The sequence below is a fragment of the Oncorhynchus clarkii genome, chromosome 10, assembly GCF_045791955.1.
Source record: "Oncorhynchus clarkii lewisi isolate Uvic-CL-2024 chromosome 10, UVic_Ocla_1.0, whole genome shotgun sequence".
Classification (NCBI taxonomy): domain Eukaryota; kingdom Metazoa; phylum Chordata; class Actinopteri; order Salmoniformes; family Salmonidae; genus Oncorhynchus; species Oncorhynchus clarkii.
In genome coordinates this window covers 78,293,880-78,318,397 of record NC_092156.1, presented here as the reverse complement: position 1 = coordinate 78,318,397, position 24,518 = coordinate 78,293,880, and the positions used below count along the sequence as shown (strand labels likewise).

Here is a 24,518-nt window from a genome sequence, read left to right as displayed (position 1 = left end):
GCTACTGGAACGACCCTGCTACTGGAACGACCCTGCTACTGGAATTGGTGGAACGACCCTGCTACTGAAACAGCCCTGCTACTGGAACAACCCTGCTACTGGAATTGGTGGAACGACCCTGCTACTGGAACAGCCCTGCTACTGGAACGACCCTGCTACTGGAACAGCCCTGCTACTGGAACGACCCTGCTACTGGAACAGCCCTGCTACTGAAACACAATAATCTCTCTTTCCTCCTGAAGTCTACACCTTCACCGCTCTCTACAGCAACATCTGAAAGCTATAGGTTGGTAGAGGCATGGGCTAGCTAGAGGAAGTTAACGCCCCTCTTCCAGCACACTTTGGGTGGAAGTAGAGAGAATTGGTGACAAACGGCCTTTCTGATGATCATTGTTCACAGTTTATTCACGGTGGAATAACGCGATACAACATCACCACCGTGTGGTCGCATCTACTCCATTGCACCAGCAGAAAGACAGGAACGCGACGAACTGTGACGCAAATCACATGCGCAGCATTCGAACCGGATGAACGTCATCACAACTCGACTAACGTTCATTGTTTTCGAGTAAAAAAGCTTTTGACCTCCGAAACCGCAGCAAGAAAAAAAACAAGTTTTAAACTATTTTTTTTGTGTAACTAACGAAATACTTTATTAAACTAATCACCGATAAAGAAATGAATAGTCGCCTACAGGAGATACGGGAAAAGCAGAAGCTGCGACGCCAGCTTCTAGCTCAACAGGTAGCTAGCTAGCTGTAGCTAAGCTAGTTATACTAGCTGGGGAGCTAACATGCGTTGTCTTCTTGTTTTTGATTTTATTGATTTATTCCACCTTTATTTAACCAGGTCGGCCAGTTGAGAACACCTTTATTTAACCAGGTCGGCCAGTTGAGAACACCTTTATTTAACCAGGTTGGCCAGTTGAGAACACCTTTATTTAACCAGGTCGGCCAGTTGAGAACACCTTTATTTAACCAGGTTGGCCAGTTGAGAACACCTTTATTTAACCAGGTCGGCCAGTTGAGAACAGGTTCTCATTTACAACTGAAACCCCGACCAAGATAAAGCAAAGCAGTTCGACACATACTACAACACAGAGTTACACATAAACAAACATACAGTCAATAATACAGTAGAAAAACAAGTCTATATACAATGTGAGTAGAATGAGGTGAGATAAGGGGAGGTTACATGCTGGCCACTAAAGCCTTTAGCCTGAGGGAAGAGACATCTATGTATCTAGCTACATAACTACCATACCTTGTGAGTTGACTAACATTTGTAGCTAATGTAAACAGGTAACGTTATGCTACGGTGTTTTTAACTGAATAAGATTAGGTCAACAGGTAATGTTATGCTACGGTGTTTTTAACTGAATAGGATTAGGTCAACAGAACGTTATGCTACGGTGTTTTTAACTGAATAGGATTAGGTCAACAGGTAACGTTATGCTACGGTGTTTTTAACTGAATAGGATTAGGTCAACAGGTAACGTTATGCTACGGTGTTTTTAACTGAATAGGATTAGGTCAACAGGTAACGTTATGCTACGGTGTTTTTAACTGAATAGGATTAGGTCAACAGGTAACGTTATGCTACGGTGTTTTTAACTGAATAGGATTAGGTCAACAGGTAATGTTATGCCACGGTGTTTTTAACTGAATAGGATTAGGTCAACAGGTAACGTTATGCTACGGTGTTTTTAACTGAATAGGATTAGGTCAACAGGTAACGTTATGCTACGGTGTTTTTAACTGAATAGGATTAGGTCAACAGAACGTTATGCTACGGTGTTTTTAACTGAATAAGATTAGGTCAACAGGTAACGTTATGCTACGGTGTTTTTAACTGAATAGGATTAGGTCAACAGGTAACGTTATGCTACGGTGTTTTTAACTGAATAGGATTAGGTCAACAGGTAACGTTATGCTACGGTGTTTTTAACTGAATAGGATTAGGTCAACAGGTAACGTTATGCTACGGTGTTTTTAACTGAATAGGATTAGGTCAACAGGTAACGTTATGCTACGGTGTTTTTAACTGAATAGGATTAGGTCAACAGGTAACGTTATGCTACGGTGTTTTTAACTGAATAGGATTAGGTCAACAGGTAACGTTATGCTACGGTGTTTTTAACTGAATAGGATTAGGTCAACAGGTAACGTTATGCTACGGTGTTTTTAACTGAATAGGATTAGGTCAACAGGTAACGTTATGCTACGGTGTTTTTAACTGAATAGGATTAGGTCAACAGGTAACGTTATGCTACGGTGTTTTTAACTGAATAGGATTAGGTCAACAGGTAACGTTATGCTACGGTGTTTTTAACTGAATAGGATTAGGTCAACAGGTAACGTTATGCTACGGTGTTTTTAACTGAATAGGATTAGGTCAACAGGTAACGTTATGCTACGGTGTTTTTAACTGAATAGGATTAGGTCAACAGGTAACGTTATGCTACGGTGTTTTTAACTGAATAGGATTAGGTCAACAGGTAACGTTATGCTACGGTGTTTTTAACTGAATAGGATTAGGTCAACAGGTAACGTTATGCTACGGTGTTTTTAACTGAATAGGATTAGGTCAACAGGTAACGTTATGCTACGGTGTATTTAACTGAATAGGATTAGGTCAACAGGTAACGTTATGCTACGGTGTTTTTAACTGAATAGGATTAGGTCAACAGGTAACGTTATGCTACGGTGTTTTTAACTGAATAGGATTAGGTCAACAGGTAACGTTATGCTACGGTGTATTTAACTGAATAGGATTAGGTCAACAGGTAACGTTATGCCACGGTGTTTTTAACTGAATAGGATTAGGTCAACAGGTAACGTTATGCTACGGTGTTTTTAACTGAATTGGATTAGGTCAACAGGTAACGTTATGCTACGGTGTTTTTAACTGAATAGGATTAGGTCAACAGGTAACGTTATGCTACGGTGTTTTTAACTGAATAGGATTAGGTCAACAGGTAACGTTATGCTACGGTGTTTTTAACTGAATTGGATTAGGTCAACAGGTAACGTTATGCTACGGTGTATTTAACTGAATAGGATTAGGTCAACAGGTAACGTTATGCTACGGTGTTTTTAACTGAATAGGATTAGGTCAACAGGTAACGTTATGCTACGGTGTTTTTAACTGAATAGGATTAGGTCAACAGGTAACGTTATGCTACGGTGTTTTTAACTGAATAGGATTAGGTCAACAGGTAACGTTATGCTACGGTGTTTTTAACTGAATAGGATTAGGTCAACAGGTAACGTTATGCTACGGTGTTTTTAACTGAATAGGATTAGGTCAACAGGTAACGTTATGCTACGGTGTTTTTAACTGAATAGGATTAGGTCAACAGGTAACGTTATGCTACGGTGTTTTTAACTGAATAGGATTAGGTCAACAGGTAACGTTATGCTACGGTGTTTTTAACTGAATAGGATTAGGTCAACAGGTAACGTTATGCCACGGTGTTTTTAACTGAATAGGATTAGGTCAACAGGTAACGTTATGCTACGGTGTTTTTAACTGAATTGGATTAGGTCAACAGGTAACGTTAGCTATTAGCATGATTTAACATGTCATTTACCTAGCACATCGTCTAAAGTGAGCCTCTAGTTAGCTATTAACTTGTTAGTTAACAATCGGAGTTACTGTCCATATTGTTGTTATTTAGCTATTTTGGCTTATTTTGTGGCAGTGGAGTGATGCCAATTGACCTTGATTGAGTTGAGTGGAAAAAGCTAAACGTATATTATTTAATTAACCAACGCATGATAGTTGACCAAGTATCTTTTATCAACTCATAATAGTTACGTTAGCTAGCTATTGTTCGTCCTAGACTTTAGTTACTGTTATGACGTCAGAGCATTTTGTGCGAATGATCGTAGCTAAGAGACGGATGGCTTCTAGATGAACCATTATCTCTGTGCATTAGAGGCGTCTCTAACATATGTTTATAGCTAAGAGACGAATGGCTTCTAGATGAACCATTATCTCTGTGCATTAGAGGCGTCTCTAACATATGATTGTAGCTAAGAGACGGATGGCTTCTAGATGAACCATTATCTCTGTGCATTAGAGGCGTCTCTAACATATGATTGTAGCTAAGAGACGGATGGCTTCTAGATGAACCATTATCTCTGTGCATTAGAGGCGTCTCTAACGCCCAGAAAGATTCAAAATCCCATTATTAACCAGCTCTGCAACCGTTCATACCAAATATGGAGTGTCGCTGAACAACTGTCTTCATTTACTCCCGTTATGCCGGTGGATATATACACTAAACAAAAATAGAAATGCAACATGTAAAGTTTCATAACCTGAAATGATCTATAAGCACATAAAGCATATTTCGCTCAACTTTTGTGCTCTAATTTGTCAGCATCCCTGTTAGTGAGTGTTTCTCCTTTACCAAGAGAATCCATCCATCTGAAAGGTGTGGCATATCAAGAACCTGATTAAACAGCATGATCGTTACACAGGTGCACCTTGAGCTGGGGACAATAAAAAGCCACAAAAATGCACATTTTTGTCACAACACAATGCCACATGTGTCTCAAGTTGAGGGAGTGTGCAATTGGTATTCTGACTGCAGGAATGTTCACCAGAGCTGTAGCCAGATAATTTAATGTTAATTTCTCTACAATAAGCCGCCTCCAACGTCGTTTTAAAGAATTTGGCAATACGTCCAACCGGCATCACAACCGCAGACCATGTGTAACCATGCCAACCCAGGACCTCCACTTCCGGCTTCTTCACCTGCAGGATCATCTGAGACCTGAGCCACCTGGACAGCTGATGAAACTGAGGAGTATTTCTGGCTGTGATAAAGCCCTTTTGTGGGGGAAAAAAAACACATTCTGTTTTTCCTGGACCTGGCTCCCCAGTGGGTGGGCCTATGCCCACCCATGGCTGAGCCCCTGCCCAGTCATGTGAAATCCATAGATAAGGGCAGAAGGAATTTATTTCAATTGATTGATTTCCTTATATGAACTAACTCAGTAAAAATCATTGAAGTTGTATATGCTTTTTATTAAGTATACGTCAGTTAAGAACAAATTCTTATTTACAATTCGGCCAATTGCGCGCCGCCCTACTGGACTCCCGATCACGGCCAGATGTGATGCAGCCTGGATTCAAACCAGGTACTGCAGTGACGCCTCTTGCACTGAGATGCAGTGTCTTAGACCACTGCGCCATTCGGAAGCAATCAAAAAAATATATCCTCATTACTGGCAGTAATGGAGTTTCCATGAGGTGCCAAAGAGGATTATTTTTTAGATCGCTCCCGAATGGCGCAGTGGTCTAAGGCACTGCATCTCAGTGCAGGTTGGGAGTTTACTACAGCTCAATACATTCTAGTTGGCACCTCATGTTTACCTCATTACTGCCTTGCAGGTTGGAAGTTTACTACAACTCAATACATTCTAGTTGGCACCTCATGTTTACCTCATTACTGCCTTGCAGGTTGGGAGTTTACTACAACTCAATACATTCTAGTTGGCACCTCATGTTTACCTCATTACTGCGTTGCAGGTTGGGAGTTTACTACAACTCAATACATTCTAGTTGGCACCTCATGTTTACCTCATTACTGCCTTGCAGGTTGGGAGTTTACTACAGCTCAATACATTCTAGTTGGCACCTCATGTTTACCTCATTACTGCGTTACAGGTTGGGAGTTTACTACAACTCAATACATTCTAGTTGGCACCTCATGTTTACCTCATTACTGCCTTGCAGGTTGGGAGTTTACTACAGCTCAATACATTCTAGTTGGCACCTCATGTTTACCTCATTACTGCGTTACAGGTTGGGAGTTTACTACAACTCAATACATTCTAGTTGGCACCTCATGTTTACCTCATTACTGCCTTGCAGGTTGGGAGTTTACTCCAGCTCAATACATTCTAGTTGGCACCTCATGTTTACCTCATTACTGCGTTACAGGTTGGGAGTTTACTACAACTCAATACATTCTAGTTGGCACCTCATGTTTACCTCATTACTGCCATGCAGGTTGGGAGTTTACTACAGCTCAATACATTCTAGTTGGCACCTCGTGTTTACGTCATTACTGCCTTGCAGGTTGGGAGTTTACTACAACTCAATACATTCTAGTTGGCACCTCATGTTTACCTCATTACTGCGTTACAGGTTGGGAGTTTACTACAACTCAATACATTCTAGTTTGCACCTCATGTTTACCTCATTACTGCCTTGCAGGTTGGGAGTTTACTCCAGCTCAATACATTCTAGTTGGCACCTCATGTTTACCTCATTACTGCGTTACAGGTTGGGAGTTTACTACAACTCAATACATTCTAGTTGGCACCTCATGTTTACCTCATTACTGCCTTGCAGGTTGGGAGTTTACTACAACTCAATACATTCTAGTTGGCACCTCATGTTTACCTCATTACTGCCTTGCAGGTTGGGAGTTTACTACAACTCAATACATTCTAGTTGGCACCTCATGTTTACCTCATTACTGCCATACAGGTTGGGAGTTTACTACAACTCAATACATTCTAGTTGGCACCTCATGTTTACCTCATTACTGCCTTGCAGGTTGGGAGTTTACTACAACTCAATACATTCTAGTTGGCACCTCATGTTTACCTCATTACTGCCATGCAGGTTGGGAGTTTACTACAACTCAATACATTCTAGTTGGCACCTCATGTTTACCTCATTACTGCGTTACAGGTTGGGAGTTTACTACAACTCAATACATTCTAGTTGGCACCTCATGTTTACCTCATTACTGCCTTGCAGGTTGGGAGTTTACTACAACTCAATACATTCTAGTTGGCACCTCATGTTTACCTCATTACTGCCTTGCAGGTTGGGAGTTTACTACAACTCAATACATTCTAGTTGGCACCTCATGTTTACCTCATTACTGCGTTACAGGTTGGGAGTTTACTACAACTCAATACATTCTAGTTGGCACCTCATGTTTACCTCATTACTGCCATACAGGTTGGGAGTTTACTACAACTCAATACATTCTAGTTGGCACCTCATGTTTACCTCATTACTGCCATGCAGGTTGGGAGTTTACTACAACTCAATACATTCTAGTTGGCACCTCGTGTTTACCTCATTACTGCCATGCAGGTTGGGAGTTTATTACAACTCAATACATTCTAGTTGGCACCTCATGTTTACCTCATTACTGCCATGCAGGTTGGGAGTTTACTCCAGCTAATTTATTTAGCCCTGTTTTGGAGGTAGATACCGGCTATAACTGGAGTAAATACAGGTCATAGCGAATCTCCATATTTGGTGAATCAACTCATGTATTTTGGTGAATGAACTCATGTATTTTGGTGAATCAACTCATGTATTTTGGTGAATCAACTCATGTATTTTGGTGAATCAACTCATGTATTTTGGTGAATCAACTCATGTATTTTGGTGAATCAACTCATGTATTTTGACATAACGCTTGCAGAGCTGGTGAATGGGAGTATTAGTCTGAGGTTTTTTTTTTTTTAACATTCCGCACAGATACTGGTTCTGTAGCTGGTTTTTGTAGCTAATCTTTGTATCTAACTAACTTGTCTGGTCCTCTCCTAGTTGGGAGCAAAGAGTGATAGCTTTTAGCTAACATTACTAGTTAACTAACTTGTCTGGTCCTCTCCTAGTTGGGAGCAAAGAGTGATAGCTTTTAGCTAACATTACTAGTTAACTTGTCCGTAACTTGTCCTAGCTAAACATCTTTAGAAACTGACATATTTAAAAGAGATCTTAAAACACACCCTTTGCTTTTCCTCTGGGTGCTTTTTAGTCATTCAGTTTTTATTATTATTATTTTTATCCTCATGTTTTTGTGTACTAAATGTCTGTTTTTATTTGTATTGTTTTTTATTTGTAAAACATCCTGTGAAGCACTTTGCTTTGCATTCCATGTCTGCTGTATACATTAAGCTGATTTTATTTGAGAAGAGTGATAGCTTTTAGCTAAGATTAGTAGCTAGCTAACATTAATAGCTAACTAACTTGTCCATTCCTGTCCTAGCTAACATTAATAGCTAACTAACTTGTCCATTCCTGACCTAGCTAGCTAACTTGTCCATTCCTGACCTAGCTAACATTAGTAGCTAACTAACTTGTCCATTCCTGTCCTAGCTAGCTAACTTGTCCGATCCTGTCCTAGCTAACATTAATAGCTAGCTAACTTGTCCGTTCCTGTCCTAGCTAACATTAATAGCTAACTAACTTGTATGTTCCTGTCCTAGCTAACTAACTTGTCTGTTCCTGTCCTAGCTAACATTAATAGCTAGCTAACTTGTCTGTTCCTGTCTTAGCTAACATTAATAGCTAGCTAACTGGTCCGTTCCTCCGCTAGTTGGGAGCAGAGAGTGGGGACAGTATAGGCGCCGTTCCTCCCCTAACTAACTGGTCCGTTCCTCCCCTAGTTGGGAGCAGAGAGTGGGGACAGTATAGGCGCCGTTCCTCCCCTAACTAACTGGTCCGTTCCTCCCCTAACTAACTGGTCCGTTCCTCCCCTAGTTGGGAGCAGAGAGTGCGGACAGTATAGGCGCCGTTCCTCCCCTAACTAACTGGTCCGTTCCTCCCCTAGTTGGGAGCAGAGAGTGGGGACAGTATAGGCGCCGTTCCTCCCCTAACTAACTGGTCCGTTCCTCCCCTAGTTGGGAGCAGAGAGTGCGGACAGTATAGGCGCCGTTCCTCCCCTAACTAACTGGTCCGTTCCTCCCCTAGTTGGGAGCAGAGAGTGGGGACAGTATAGGTGCCGTTCCTCCCCTAACTAACTGGTCCGTTCCTCCCCTAGTTGGGAGCAGAGAGTGCGGACAGTATAGGCGCCGTTCCTCCCCTAACTAACTGGTCCGTTCCTCCCCTAGTTGGGAGCAGAGAGTGGGGACAGTATAGGCGCCGTTCCTCCCCTAACTAACTGGTCCGTTCCTCCCCTAGTTGGGAGCAGAGAGTGGGGACAGTATAGGCGCCGTTCCTCCCCTAACTAACTGGTCCGTTCCTCCCCTAGTTGGGAGCAGAGAGTGGGGACAGTATAGGCGCCGTTCCTCCCCTAACTAACTGGTCCGTTCCTCCCCTAACTAACTGGTCCGTTCCTCCCCTAGTTGGGAGCAGAGAGTGCTGACGGTATAGGCGCCGTTCCTCCCCTAACTAACTGGTCCGTTCCTCCCCTAACTAACTGGTCCGTTCCTCCCCTAACTAACTGGTCCGTTCCTCCCCTAACTAACTGGTCCGTTCCTCCCCTAGTTGGGAGCAGAGAGTGCGGACAGTATAGGCACCGTTCCTCCCCTAACTAACTGGTCCGTTCCTCCCCTAACTAACTGGTCCGTTCCTCCCCTAGTTGGGAGCAGAGAGTGCTGACAGTATAGGCGCCGTCCTGAACAGCAAAGACGAACTGAAGGAGATTGAGGAGACCAGAGAGACATACAGGTACACACACACACACTCAAACACACACACACACACACTCAAACACACATACACACACACACACACACACAGACTGCTGTGACAGGTATACACACACACTTCCAGCAATCATTGAGTGTTTCTCAATTCTTTGGGGACCCCCGAGGTGCGCACATTTTTGTTCCAGCCCAGTCCAATCACTTGGTTTAACTATTCCACAAATTGTGTACATGTAGGGCATCGTTCGATGCTGCCGGGCCGAGCTCCAAGAGGAAGCCTCAGGTGGAGGGAGAGGACACAGAGGAGGACGTTGAGGAGCAGAAGGTAGGAACACACACACATCACTGAGAGGAACGTCTCTGTGATAGACTGGATCACTGAGAGGAACGTCTCTGTGATAGACTGGCTCACTGAGAGAAACGTCTCTGTGATAGACTGGATCACTGACAGGAACGTCTCTGTGATAGACTGGATCACTGAGAGGAACGTCTCTGTGATAGACTGGATCACTGAGAGGAACGTCTCTGTGATAGACTGGATCACTGAGAGGAACGTCTCTGTGGTAGACTGGATCACTGAGAGGAATGTCTCTGTTATAGACTGGATCACTGAGAGGAACGTCTCTGTGATAGACTGGATCACTGAGAGGAACGTCTCTGTGATAGACTGGATCACTGAGAGGAACGTCTCTGTGATAGGCTGGATCACTGAGAGGAACGTCTCTGTTATAGACTGGATCACTGAGAGGAACGTCTCTGTGATAGACTTTGTCACTGAGAGGAATGTCTCTGTGGTAGACTGGATCACTGAGAGAAACGTCTCTGTGATAGACTTTGTCACAGAGGAATGTCTCTGTGGTAGACTGGATCACTGAGAGGAACGTCTCTGTGATAGACTTTGTCACTGAGAGGAATGTCTCTGTGGTAGACTGGATCACTGAGAGAAACGTCTCTGTGATAGACTGGATCACTGAGAGGAACGTCTCTGTGATAGGCTGGATCACTGAGAGGAACGTCTCTGTGATAGGCTGGATCACTGAGAGGAACGTCTCTGTGATAGGCTGGATCACTGAGAGGAACGTCTCTGTGATAGACTGGATCACTGAGAGGAACGTCTCTGTGATAGACTTTGTCACTGAGAGGAACGTCTCTGTGATAGACTGGATCACTGAGAGGAACGTCTCTGTGATAGACTTTGTCACTGAGAGGAACGTCTCTGTGATAGACTGAGTCACTGAGAGGAACGTCTCTGTGATAGACTGGGTCACGGAGAGGAACGTATCTGTGATAGACTGGGTCACTGAGAGGAACGTCTCTGTGATAGACTGGGTCACTGAGAGGAACGTCTCTGTGATAGACTGGGTCACGGAGAGGAACGTTTCTGTGATAGACTGGGTCACGGAGAGGAACGTCTCTGTGATAGACTGAGTCACTGAGAGGAACGTCTCTGTGATAGACTGGATCACTGAGAGGAACGTATCTGTGATAGACTGGGTCACTGAGAGGAACGTCTCTGTGATAGACTGGGTCACTGAGAGGAACGTCTCTGTGATAGACTGGGTCACGGAGAGGAACGTTTCTGTGATAGACTGGGTCACGGAGAGGAACGTCTCTGTGATAGACTGGATCACTGAGAGGAACGTATCTGTGATAGACTGGATCACTGAGAGGAACGTCTCTGTGATAGACTGTCACTGAGAGGAACGTATCTGTGATAGGCTGGATCACTGAGAGGAACGTATCTGTTTCATAGTATGTGTTTGTTGTGTGTGTGTGTGTGTGTGCGTGTGTGTGTGTGCGTGCGTGCGTGCGTGTGTGTCTGTGTGTGTGTGTGTGTGTGTGTGTGTGTGTGTGTGTGTGTGTGTGTGTGTGTGTGTGTGTGTGTAGGAGGAGTTGGAGATGCAGCCGCCAGATGAGAGCAACCCTTATGAAGAGGTCTACAAGGACTCTACCACCTTCCTAAAGGTAACACACACACACCACATTTACACACACACACACACACACCACACACACACAACATACACACCTCTCACTACACACCACATACATGTCAACACTGTTGTTATAGGTTAACTGTCTGTCTGTCTGTATCAGGGTACCCAGAGTCTGAACCCCCATAATGACTACTGCCAACACTGTTGTTATAGGTTAACTGTCTGTCTGTCTGTATCAGGGTACCCAGAGTCTGAACCCCCATAATGACTACTGTCAACACTGTTGTTATAGGTTAACTGTCTGTCTGTCTGTATCAGGGTACCCAGAGTCTGAACTCCCATAATGACTACTGTCAACACTGTTGTTATAGGTTAACTGTCTGTCTGTCTGTATCAGGGTACCCAGAGTCTGAACTCCCATAATGACTACTGTCAACACTGTTGTTATAGGTTAACTGTCTGTCTGTCTGTATCAGGGTACCCAGAGTCTGAACCCCCATAATGACTACTGTCAACACTGTTGTTATAGGTTAACTGTCTGTCTGTCTGTATCAGGGTACCCAGAGTCTGAACCCCCATAATGACTACTGTCAACACTGTTGTTATAGGTTAACTGTCTGTCTGTCTGTCTGTATCAGGGTACCCAGAGTCTGAACCCCCATAATGACTACTGTCAACACTTTGTCGACACCGGACACCGACCACAGAACTTCATCAGAGACGTCGGTACGACAGTGTATCTGTAATCTGTGTCTGTGTGTGTAATCTGTGTCTGTGTGTGTAATCTGTGTGTGTAATCTGTGTGTGCGTGTAATCTGTGTTTGTGTGTAATCTGTGTTTGTGTGTAATCTGTGTGTGCGTGTTGTCTGTGTGTGTGCCACCACCTGTGTGTGTGTGTAATCTGTGTGTGTAATCTGTGTGTTTCAGGTCTGGCAGACCGGTTTGAAGAGTATCCTAAACTCAGAGAGCTGATCAGACTGAAGGATGAACTGATCTCAACCACCAACACTCCCCCCATGTAGGTCCCAGTCATTTACCCCCCCCCCCATGTAGTTCCCAGTCATTTACCCCCCCATGTAGGTCCCAGTCATTTAACCCCCCCATGTAGGTCCCAGTCATTTACCCCCCCCATGTAGGTCCCAGTCATTTAACCCCCCCCCCATGTAGGTCCCAGTCATTTATCTCCCCCCCCATGTAGGTCCCAGTCATTTAACCACCCCCTCCCATGTAGGTCCCAGTCATTTACCCCCCCCCCCCCCCATGTAGGTCCCAGTCATTTACCCCCCCATGTAGGTCCCAGTCATTTAACCACCCCCTCCCATGTAGGTCCCAGTCATTTACCCTCCCCCCCATTTAGGTCCCAGTCATTTACCCCCCATGTAGGTCCCAGTCATTTAACCCCCCCCCCCCTCCCATGTAGGTCCCAGTCATCATTTAACACCCCCCCCCCCCCTCCCATGTAGGTCCCAGTCATTTACCCCCCCCCATTTAGGTCCCAGTCATTTACCCCCCCCCCCCATGTAGGTCCCAGTCATTTACCCCCCCCCCCATGTAGGTCCCAGTCATTTAACCCCCCCCCCCCTCCCATGTAGGTCCCAGTCATCATTTAACACCCCCCCCCCCCCTCCCATGTAGGTCCCAGTCATTTACCCCCCCCCATTTAGGTCCCAGTCATTTACCCCCCCCCCCCCCCATGTAGGTCCCAGTCATTTACCCCCCCCCCCCCCCCATGTAGGTCCCAGTCATTTAACCCCCCCATGTAGGTCCCAGTTATTAATAAATGACTCTGGATAGGAGAGTCTGTTAAATGACTCTGGATAGGAGAGTCTGTTAAATGACTCCCTGATAGGAGAGTCTGTTAAATGACTCTGGATAGGAGAGTCTGTTAAATGACTCCCTGATAGGAGAGTCTGTTAAATGACTCTGGATAGGAGAGTCTGTTAAATGACTCTGGATAGGAGAGTCTGTTAAATGACTCCCTGATAGGAGAGTCTGTTAAATGACTCCCTGATAGGAGAGTCTGTTAAATGACTCCCTGATAGGAGAGTCTGTTAAATGACTCCCTGATAGGAGAGTCTGTTAAATGACTCCCTGATAGGAGAGTCTGTTAAATGACTCCCTGATAGGAGAGTCTGTTAAATGACTCCCTGATAGGAGAGTCTGTTAAATGACTCCCTGATAGGAGAGTCTGTTAAATGACTCCCTGATAGGAGAGTCTGTTAAATGACTCCCTGATAGGAGAGTCTGTTAAATGACTCCCTGATAGGAGAGTCTGTTAAATGACTCCCTACTGTAGTGACTCTGGATAGGAGCCGTCTGCTAAATGACTCGCGTGTTAATGTAGGTATCTGCAGGCCGACCCAGAGCACTTTGACCTGCGTGATCTGAAGACTAAGTTTGATGTGATCCTGCTGGAGCCCCCGCTAGAGGAGTACTACAGAGAGTCAGGAATACCCCACACAGAACGCTACTGGAACTGGGACGATGTGAGTTACTGGGGGGGGGGGGGGGTACTACAGAGAGTCAGGAATACCCCACACAGAACGCTACTGGAACTGGGACGATGTGAGTTACTGGGGGGGGGGGGGGTACTACAGAGAGTCAGGAATACCCCACACAGAACGCTACTGGAACTGGGACGATGTGAGTTACTGGGGGGGGGGTACTACAGAGAGTCAGGAATACCCCACACAGAACGCTACTGGAACTGGGACGATGTGAGTTACTGGGGGGGGGGGTACTATGGGAGGATGTGAGTTACTGGGGGGGGGGGGGGTACTATGGGAGGATGTGAGTTACTGGGGGGGGGGGGGGGGGTACTACTGGACCTGGGACGATATGAGTTACTGGGGGGGGTACTACTGGACCTGGGACGATGTGAGTTACTGGGGGGGGGGGGGGGGGGGGTACTGGACCTGGGGCGATATGAGTTACTGGGGGGGGGGGGGGGGGGGGGGGTACTGGACCTGGGAGGATGTGAGTTACTGGGGGTGGGGGTACTATGGGAGGATGTGAGTTACTGGGGGGGGGGGTACTATGGGAGGATGTGAGTTACTGGGGGGGGGGGGGGTACTATGGGAGGATGTGAGTTACTGGGGGGGGGGGGGGGGTACAATGGGAGGATGTGAGTTACTGGGGGGGGGGGGTACTATGGGAGGATGTGAGTTACTGGGGGGGGGTACTATGGGAGGATGTGAGTTACTGGGGGGGGTACTATGGGAGGATGTGAGTTACTGGGGGGGGGGGTACTATGGGAGGATGTGAGTTACTGGGGGGGGGTACTATGGGAGGATGTGAGTTACTGGGGGGGGGGGGGGTACTATGGGAGGATGTGAGTTACTGGGGGGGGTACTATGGGAGGATGTGAGTTACTGGGGGGGGGGGGGGTACTATGGGAGGATGTGAGTTACTGGGGGGGGGGGGGGGTACAATGGGAGGATGTGAGTTACTGGGGGGGGGGGAGGGGGGTACTATGGGAGGATGTGAGTTACTGGGGGGGGGTACTATGGGAGGATGTGAGTTACTGGGGGGGGGGGGGGTACTATGGGAGGATGTGAGTTACTGGGGGGGGGGGGGGGTACTATGGGAGGATGTGAGTTACTGGGGGGGGGGGGGGGGTGTAATGAAGATGAATTTATAATAATGAAGATATTTAATAGAAGCATTGTTTAATAAATGAAGCTTTCTGTTGATTTCTCTCATCTCTCCCCCCTTCTTTCTCCCCCCCATCTCTCCCCCTCTTCTCTCTCCCCCTCTTTCCTCCACCCCTTCTCTCTCTTCCCCCTCTTTCCTCCCCCCTTATTTCTCCCCCCCATCTCTCCCCCTTCTCTCCCCCTTATCTCTCTCCCCCCTCTTCTCTCCTCCCGCCTCTTCTCTCTCTCCCCTCTTTCCTCCCCCTTCTTTCCTCCCCCCCTCTTTCCTCCCCCCTTATTTCTCCCCCCCCCTCTTTCCTCCCCCCTTATTTCTCCCCCCGATCTCTCCCCCTTCTCTCCCCCTTCTCTCTCTCCCCCCTCTTCTCTCCTCCCGCCTCTTCTCTCTCCCCCTCTTTCCTCCCCCCTCTTCCCCCCCCCTCTTTCTCCCCCCCTCTTTCCTCCCCCCTTCTTTCTCCCCCCCTCTTTCTTCCCCCCAATCTCTCCCCCTTCTCTCTCTCCCCCCTCTTCTCTCCTCCCGCCTCTTTTCTCTCCCCCTCTTTCCTCCCCCCTTCTCTCTCTTCCCCCCCTTCTCTCCCCCTTCTCTCCCCCTTCTCTCCCCCTCCCCCCTCTTCTCTCCCCCTTCTCTCCTCCCTTCTCCTTCTCTCCTCCCCCTTCTCTGCCCCTCCTCTCTCTCCCCCCCCTCCTCTCTCTCCCTCTTCTTCTCTCCCTCTAGATTATGAAGCTGGAGATAGAGGAGATATCAGCCCTGCGTTCCTTTGTCTTTCTCTGGTGTGGATCAGGAGAGGGACTGGACCTGGGGAGAATGGTATTATACACAGAGAGAGAGACTGGACCTGGGGAGAATGGTATTATACACAGAGAGAGGGACCTGGGGAGAATGGTATTATACACAGAGAGAGAGACTGGACCTGGGGAGAATGGTATTATACACAGAGAGAGGGACCTGGGGAGAATGGTATTATACACAGAGAGAGGGACCTGGGAGAATGGTATTATACACAGAGAGAGAGACTGGAACTGGGGAGAATGGTATTATACACAGAGAGGGGGACTGGACCTGGGGAGAATGGTATTATACACAGGGAGAGGGACTGGACCTGGGGAGAATGGTATTATACACAGAGAGAGGGACCTGGGGAGAATGGTATTATACACAGAGAGAGGGACCTGGGGAGAATGGTATTATACACAGAGAGGGACTGGACCTGGGGAGAATGGTATTATACACAGAGAGACTGGACCTGGGGAGAATGGTATTATACACAGAGAGAATGGTATTATACACAGAGAGAGGGACTGGACCTGGGGAGAATGGTATTATACACAGAGAGGGACTGGACCTGGGGAGAGTGGTATTATACACAGAGAGAGGGACCTGGGGAGAATGGTATTATACACAGAGAGAGGGACCTGGGGAGAATGGAATTATACACAGAGAGGGACTGGACCTGGGGAGAATGGAATTATACACAGAGAGAGGGACCTGGGGAGAATGGTATTATACACAGAGAGAGGGACCTGGGGAGAATGGTATTATACACAGAGAGGGACCTGGGGAGAATGGTATTATACACAGAGAGAGGGACCTGGGGAGAATGGTATTATACACAGAGAGAGGGACTGGACCTGGGGAGAATGGTATTATACACAGAGAGACTGGACCTGGGGAGAATGGTATTATACACAGAGAGAGGGACCTGGGGAGAATGGTATTATACACAGAGAGAGGGACTGGACCTGGGGAGAATGGTATTATACACAGAGAGAGGGACCTGGGGAGAATGGTATTATACACAGAGAGAGGGACCTGGGGAGAATGGTATTATACACAGAGAGGGACCTGGGGAGAATGGTATTATACACAGAGAGAGGGACCTGGGGAGAATGGTATTATACACAGAGAGAGGGACTGGACCTGGGGAGAATGGTATTATACACAGAGAGAGGGACCTGGGGAGAATGGTATTATACACAGAGAGAGGGACCTGGGGAGAATGGTATTATACACAGAGAGGGACCTGGGGAGAATGGTATTATACACAGAGAGAGGGACCTGGGGAGAATGGTATTATACACAGAGAGGGACTGGACCTGGGGAGAATGGTATTATACACAGAGAGAGGGACTGGACCTGGGGAGAATGGTATTATACACAGAGAGAGGGACCTGGGGAGAATGGTATTATACACAGAGAGAGGGACCTGGGGAGAATGGTATTATACACAGAGAGGGACCTGGGGAGAATGGTATTATACACAGAGAGAGGGACCTGGGGAGAATGGTATTATACACAGAGAGGGACTGGACCTGGGGAGAATGGTATTATACACAGAGAGAGGGACTGGACCTGGGGAGAATGGTATTATACACAGAGAGAGGGACCTGGGGAGAATGGTGTTATACACAGAGAGAAGGACCTGGGGAGAATGGAATCATTTAAAAACATGCCTCCATGCCTCCTATCCCCCTCTCCCTCCTCCCCCCTCTCCCCCCTCTCCCCCCCTCCTCTCCCTCCTCCCCCCTCTCCCTCCTCCACAGTGTCTGAGAAAGTGGGGTTTCAGGCGTTGTGAGGATATATGTTGGATCAAAACCAACAAGAACAACCCTGGAAAGACCAAAACCCTCGACCCTAAAGCTGTGTTTCAGAGAACCAAGGTAACACACACCATGACACACCATGACACACCATGACACACACACCATGACACACACACACCAGCGACACCAACACACACACCATGACACACACCAGCGACACCAACACACACACAGTCTCATGCACAATTTACAAAAATGTACCATGATTTCTCCCCTTCTTACTTCCCCCCTTCCCCCTCCCTCCCCCTCTCCTCCCTCCCCCTCTCCACTCTCCTCCCTCCCTCTCTCCTCCCTCCCTCTCCCCCTCTCCACTCTCCTCCATCCCTCTCTCCTCCCTCCCTTTCCCCCTCCCCCTCTCCTCTCTCCTCCCTCCCTCTCTCCTCCCTCCCTCCCTCTCTCCTCCCTCCCTCCCTCTCCCCCTCCCCCCTCTCCTCTCTCCTCCCTCCCTCTCTCCTCCCTCCCTCCCCCTCTCCTCCCTCTCCACTCTCCCCCTCTCCTCTCTCCTCTCTCCTCTCTCCTCCCTCCCTCCCCCTCTCCACTCTCCTCCCTCCCTCTCTCCTTCCCCCCCCCCTCTAGGAACACTGTCTAATGGGTATTAAGGGAACAGTCCGGAGGTCTACAGATGGGGATTTCATCCACGCCAACGTGGATATCGACCTGATTATTACCGAGGAGCCTGAGATCGGGAACGTGGAGAAACCGGTGGAGATATTTCATATTATAGAACACTTCTGTCTGGGGAGACGAAGACTACACCTGTTTGGTCGAGACTCTACCATCAGACCAGGTGGGTCAACAGACCAGGTGGGTCAGCAGACCAGGTGGGTCATCAGACCAGGTGGGTCAACAGACCAGGTGGGGCATCAGACCAGGTGGGTCAACAGACCAGGTGGGTCAACAGACCAGGTGGGTCAACAGACCAGGTGGGTCAACAGACCAGGTGGGGCATCAGACCAGGTGGGTCAACAGACCAGGTGGGTCAACAGACCAGGTGGGTCAACAGACCAGATGGGTCATCAGACCAGGTGGGTCAACAGACCAGATGGGTCATCAGACCAGGTGGGTCATTTGACCATGTGGGTCATTAGACCAGGTGGGTCATCAGACCAGGTAGGTCATCAGACCAGGTAGGTCATCAGACCAGGTGACATCATTCATTCCTATGTGAAGACTCAATAGCACACTGAAGCCAGATAAGATGGCGTCTCATGGAGACACGAGCAGTTCCACCCACTCCAGGAAGTGACGCTGCGGACTAGCTCAGTGCTGCCCCCTCTCGTTGACTAACTCTTGTTGAAGGCTGACCGGGGTACTGCAGGCTAGCTCAGTGCTGCCCCCTCTCGTTGACTAGCTCAGTGCTGTCCCCTCTCGTTGACTAACTCTAGTTGAAAGCTGACCGGGGTACTGCAGGCTAGCTCAGTGCTGCCCCCTCTCGTTGACTAGCTCAGTGCTGCCCCCTCTCGTTGACTAGCTCAGTGCTGCCCACTCTCGTTGACTAGCTCAGTGCTGCCCCCTCTCGTTGACTAGCTCAGTGCTGCCCCCGCTCGTTGACTAACTCTTGTTGAAGGCTGACCGGGGTACTGCAGGCTAGCTCAGTGCTGCCCCCTCTCGTTGACTAGCTCAGTGCTGCCCCCTCTCGTTGACTAGCTCAGTGCTGCCCCCTCTTGTTGACTAGCTCAGTGCTGCCCCCTCTCGTTGACTAGCTCAGTGCTGCCCCCTCTCGTTGACTAACTCTAGTTGAAAGCTGACTGGGGTACTGCAGGCTAGCTCAGTGCTGCCCCCTCTCGTTGACTAGCTCAGTGCTGCCCACTCTCGTTGACTAGCTCAGTGCTGCCCCCTCTCGTTGACTATCTCTAGTTGAAGGCTGACTGGGGTACTGCAGACTAGCTCATTGCTGCCCCCTCTCGTTGACTAGCTCATTGCTGCCCCCTCTCGTTGACTAGCTCAATGCTGCCCCCCTCTCGTTGACTAGCTCAGTGCTGCCCCCCTCTCGTTGACTAGCTCAGTGCTGCCCCCTCTCGTTGACTAGCTCAGTGCTGCCCCCTCTCATTGACTAGCTCAGTGCTGCCCCCTCTCGTTGACTAACTCTAGTTGAAGGCTGACCGGGGTACTGCAGGCTAGCTCAGTGCTGCCCCCTCTCGTTGATTAACTCTAGTTGAAGGCTGACTGGGGTACTGCAGGCTAGCTCAGTGCTGCCCCCTCTCGTTGACTAACTCAGTGCTGCCCCCTCTCGTTGATTAACTCTAGTTGAAGGCTGACTGGGGTACTGCAGGCTAGCTCAGTGCTGCCCCCTCTCGTTGACTAACTCAGTGCTGCCCCCTCTCGTTGATTAACTCTAGTTGAAGGCTGACTGGGGTACTGCAGGCTAGCTCAGTGCTGCCCCCTCTCGTTGATTAACTCTAGTTGAAGGCTGACTGGGGTACTGCAGGCTAGCTCAGTGCTGCCCCCTCTCGTTGATTAACTCTAGTTGAAGGCTGACTGGGGTACTGCAGGCTAGCTCAGTGCTGCCCCCTCTCGTTGATTAACTCTAGTTGAAGGCTGACTGGGGTACTGCAGGCTAGCTCAGTGCTGCCCCCTCTCGTTGATTAACTCTAGTTGAAGGCTGACTGGGGTACTGCAGGCTAGCTCAGTGCTGCCCCCTCTCGTTGATTAACTCTAGTTGAAGGCTGACTGGGGTACTGCAGGCTAGCTCAGTGCTGCCCCCTCTCGTTGATTAACTCTAGTTGAAGGCTGACCGGGGTACTGCAGGCTAGCTCAGTGCTGCCCCCTCTCGTTGATTAACTCTAGTTGAAGGCTGACTGGGGTACTGCAGGCTAGCTCAGTGCTGCCCCCTCTCGTTGATTAACTCTAGTTGAAGGCTGACTGGGGTACTGCAGGCTAGCTCAGTGCTGCCCCCTCTCGTTGATTAACTCTAGTTGAAGGCTGACTGGGGTACTGCAGGCTAGCTCAGTGCTGCCCCCTCTCGTTGATTAACTCTAGTTGAAGGCTGACTGGGGTACTGCAGCATGTCATTACAACTCCTTCTGTGTGCATTTTAAAAAGTAATCGGTGCAAAGACATACACGTGGTGTTGTTAGAAGTCATGATTGTCTTCAAATCTTTATTTTATTTACTTCACCATGAAGATTGACATTTTTTTCATTCACTTATAATTGGGGGATCCTGTTTTCTTGCTAACAATGCCTGCAGTACCACGGTCGGCTTCGAACTAGCGTGTCTTCAACGGGAGAGTCGTTCTCTCCTGGATCACACACACGCGGAATCGAGAGGAAATCAGGAATCCTCTGAATCGAGAGGGAATCAGGAATCCTCTGAATCGGCAGGAAATCAGGAATCCTCTGAATCGAGAGGGAATCAGGAATCCTCTGAATTGAGAGGGAATCAGGAATCCTCTGAATCGAGAGGGAATCAGGAATCCTCTGAATCGAGAGGAAATCAGGAATCCTCTGAATCGGCAGGAAATCAGGAATCCTCTGAATTGAGAGGGAATCGGCAGGAAATCAGGAATCCTCCATGATTTCAGAGGAGAAAAAAATTAGCCCTGATTCAGATAGAGGACTGGAGGATGATTGTAGCCTTCTAGATTTGTTCAGGTTGTTTATTTAGGTTACATGTATTTCTCTCTCTCTCTCTCTGTCTCTCTCTCTCTCTCTCTCTCTCTCTCTCTCTCTGTCTCTCTCCCCCCCCTCTCTCTCTCTCTGTCTCTCTCTCCCCCTCTCTCTCCTCTCTCCCTCCTCTCTCCCCCTCTCTCTCCCTCCTCTCCTCTCTCCCCCTCTCTCTCCTCTCTCCCCCTCTCTCTCCCTCCTCTCCTCTCTCCCCCTCTCTCTCCCTCCTCTCCTCTCTCCCCTATCTCCTCCCCTCTCTATCTCTCTTCTCCTCTCTCTCTCTCTCTCTCCAGGGTGGTTGACAGTAGGTCCTACTCTGACCAACAGTAACTTCAACTCAGAGTCTTACTCCTCCCACTTCTCAATCACACAGTCTCACCTCTCAGGTAGGTCCTTAATCACACACACACACACACACACACACACACACACACACCTCAATCTGTCTTGTCTGTTCTCTCTCTCCTCTCCTCCATCTCTTCTCATCTCTTCCTCCATCTAATCTCTCCTCCATCTCTTATCTCTCTCTCCTCTCCCTCTCCTTCATCTCTCTTCTCCCTCTCCCACATCTCTCTCTCCTCTCTTCCATCTCATCTCTCCCCTCTCACTCTCCTTCATCTCTCTCCTCTCCTCCATCTCTTCTCTCTCTCCCTCTCCTTCATCTCTTCTCTCTCCTCCATCTCTCTCCTCCATCTCCTCTCTCTCCTCCATCTCATCTCTCTTCTCTCTCTCCTCTCTTCCATCTCATCTTTCTCTCTCCTCTCCCTCTCCTTCATCTCCTCTCTCTCCTCCATCTCATCTCTCTTCTCCCTCTCCTCCATCTCTCTCTCCTCTCTTCCATCTCATCTCTCTCTCTCCTCTCCCTCTCCTTCATCTCTCTCCTCTCCTCCATCTCTTCTCTCTCCCTCTCCTCTCTCTCCTCCATCTCATCTCTCTCCTCTCCCTCTCCTCCATCTCTTCTCTCTCTCCTCTCTCTCTCCTCCATCTCTTCTTCTCTGGTCTAATCCCTCTGTTCTCTCCTCCATCTCTTCTTCTCTGGTCTAATCCCTCTGTTCTCTCCTCCATCTCTTCTTCTCTGGTCTAATCCCTCTGTTCTCTCCTCCATCTCTTCTTCTCTGGTCTAATCCCTCTGTTCTCTCCTCCATCTCTTCTTCTCTGGTCTAATCCCTCTATTCTCTCCTCTTGATGTGTCCTCCAGGCTGTACGGAGGAGATAGAACGTCTGCGACCCAAGTCACCTCCCTCCAAGCTGAAGTCAGACCGTGGAGGGGGGTCATCCCGTGGAGGGCGGGGGGGTCCTAATGCCGGCCGGGGGGGGGACAGGGGCCGGGAGAGGAACAGGTCCTTTAGAGGGGACAGGGGAGGGTTCAGAGGGCGGGGGGGTCCACACCGCGGGTTCCCACCTCGCTAGGACGGGCAGACAGATTATACTGAGAGGTGGTCGGACACTCATACACTCTCCTCGTGATTGGTTGGTGCACCTGTCCGGTCCTTTTAAATCCACGAGGGGATTTACACACCTCTCCAGTCTCTCTCTCACACACACACACACACACACACACACCACCAACCTCTCTCACACACACCACCAACCTCTCACACACACACACACACACACACACACACACACACCACCACCCTCTCACACACACACCACCAACCTCTCTCACACACACACACACACACCACCAAGCTCTCTCACACACACCACCAACCTCTCTCACACACACACACACACACACACACACACACACACACACACACACACACACACACACCACCAACCTCTCTCACACACACACACACACACACACACATACACACACACACACACACACAACCAACCTCTCTCACACACACCACCAACCTCTCACACACACACACACACACACACACACACACACACACACCACCAACCTCTCTCACACACACCTATCTAGATGGTTGTAAAATAGTCTTCTGATCCTTAGATTAATAATAAACATGTTTTTATGAATGTTGTTTTTTTTACTTTCTAATAAAATATCATCAGAACCATTGATATGTCTGGAGTGGGTTTAATCTACCAGAACATCATCAGAACCACTGATATGTCTGGAGTGGGTTTAATCTACCAGAACCACTGATATGTCTGGAGTGGGTTTAATCTACCAGAACCACTGATATGTCTGGAGTGGGTTTAATCTACCAGAACATCATCAGAACCATTGATATGTCTGGAGTGGGTTTAATCTACCAGAACATCATCAGAACCATTGATATGTCTAGAGTGGGTTTAATCTACCAGAACCACTGATATGTCTGGAGTGGGTTTAATCTACCAGAACATCATCAGAACCACTGATATGTCTGGAGTGGGTTTAATCTACCAGAACATCATCAGAACCACTGATATGTCTGGAGTGGGTTTAATCTACCAGAACATCATCAGAACCACTGATATGTCTGGAGTGGTTTAATCTACCAGAACATCACCAGAACCACTGATATGTCTGGAGTGGGTTTAATCTACCAGAACCACTGATATGTCTGGAGTGGGTTTAATCTACCAGAACATCATCAGAACCACTGATATGTCTGGAGTGGGTTTAATCTACCAGAACATCATCAGAACCATTGATATGTCTGGAGTGGGTTTAATCTACCAGAATCTGTGTGACAGAAAGTTCATCATGTGCCTTATTTATAGACCATGGAAGGCCTTGGTCTATAAATAAGGCACGTGATGGTCAATGGCATGGAAGGCCTTGGTCTGTAAATAAGGCACGTGATGGTCTGGAAGGCCTTGGTCTATAAATAAGGCACGTGATGGTCAATGGCATGGAAGGCCTTGGTCTGTAAATAAGGCACGTGATGGTCTGGAAGGCCTTGGTCTGTAAATAAGGCACGTGATGGTCTGGAAGGCCTTGGTCTGTAAATAAGGCACGTGATGGTCTGGAAGGCCTTGGTCTATAAATAAGGCACGTGATGGTCTGGAAGGCCTTGGTCTATAAATAAGGCAGAACAAATTATTTTTATGATCTGAGCAATACGTCGTCTGAAACGGAGCTCTGCTATATATTCCAGTTCTCTGCTGCCAATGACTGGAACGAACTACAAAAATCTCTGAAACTGGAAACACTTATCTCCCTCACTAGCTTAAAGCACCAACTGTCAGAGCAGCTCACAGATTACTGCACCTGTACATAGCCCACCTATAATTTAGCCCAAACAACTACCTCTTTCCCAACTGTATTTAATTTATTTATTTATTTTGCTCCTTTGCACCCCATTATTTTTATTTCTACTTTGCACATTCTTCCATTGCAAATCT

At 47.9% G+C, this 24,518-nt stretch overlaps 1 protein-coding gene across 1 annotated transcript; it reads left to right on the top strand.

The window, feature by feature from the left end:
- The first annotated feature begins 516 nt into the window (after window positions 1-516).
- LOC139419759 (N(6)-adenosine-methyltransferase non-catalytic subunit METTL14-like) lies at window positions 517-23,242 on the top strand. The gene is made up of 12 exons (XM_071169757.1): window positions 517-744; window positions 9,347-9,435; window positions 9,651-9,738; window positions 11,301-11,378; window positions 11,989-12,076; window positions 12,278-12,368; window positions 13,695-13,836; window positions 15,716-15,808; window positions 17,542-17,658; window positions 18,178-18,388; window positions 21,500-21,592; window positions 22,405-23,242. Exons 1-12 carry the CDS (start codon window positions 679-681, stop codon window positions 22,614-22,616), a joined length of 1,368 nt encoding a protein of 455 aa, XP_071025858.1. The 5' UTR covers window positions 517-678; the 3' UTR covers window positions 22,617-23,242.
- The last annotated feature ends 1,276 nt before the right edge of the window (window positions 23,243-24,518 follow it).

What these genes read in the sequence shown, in the direction of transcription:
- LOC139419759 (XM_071169757.1), top strand. Translation starts at nt 679, where the DNA reads ATGAATAGTCGCCTACAGGAGATACGGGAAAAGCAGAAGCTGCGACGC. An exon ending in AGGACGTTGAGGAGCAGAAG is followed by an intron (nt 9,739 to 11,300) that starts GTAGGAACACAC and finishes GTGTGTGTGTAG; the next exon opens with GAGGAGTTGGAGATGCAGCC. An exon ending in ACTCTACCACCTTCCTAAAG is followed by an intron (nt 11,379 to 11,988) that starts GTAACACACACA and finishes TGTCTGTATCAG; the next exon opens with GGTACCCAGAGTCTGAACCC.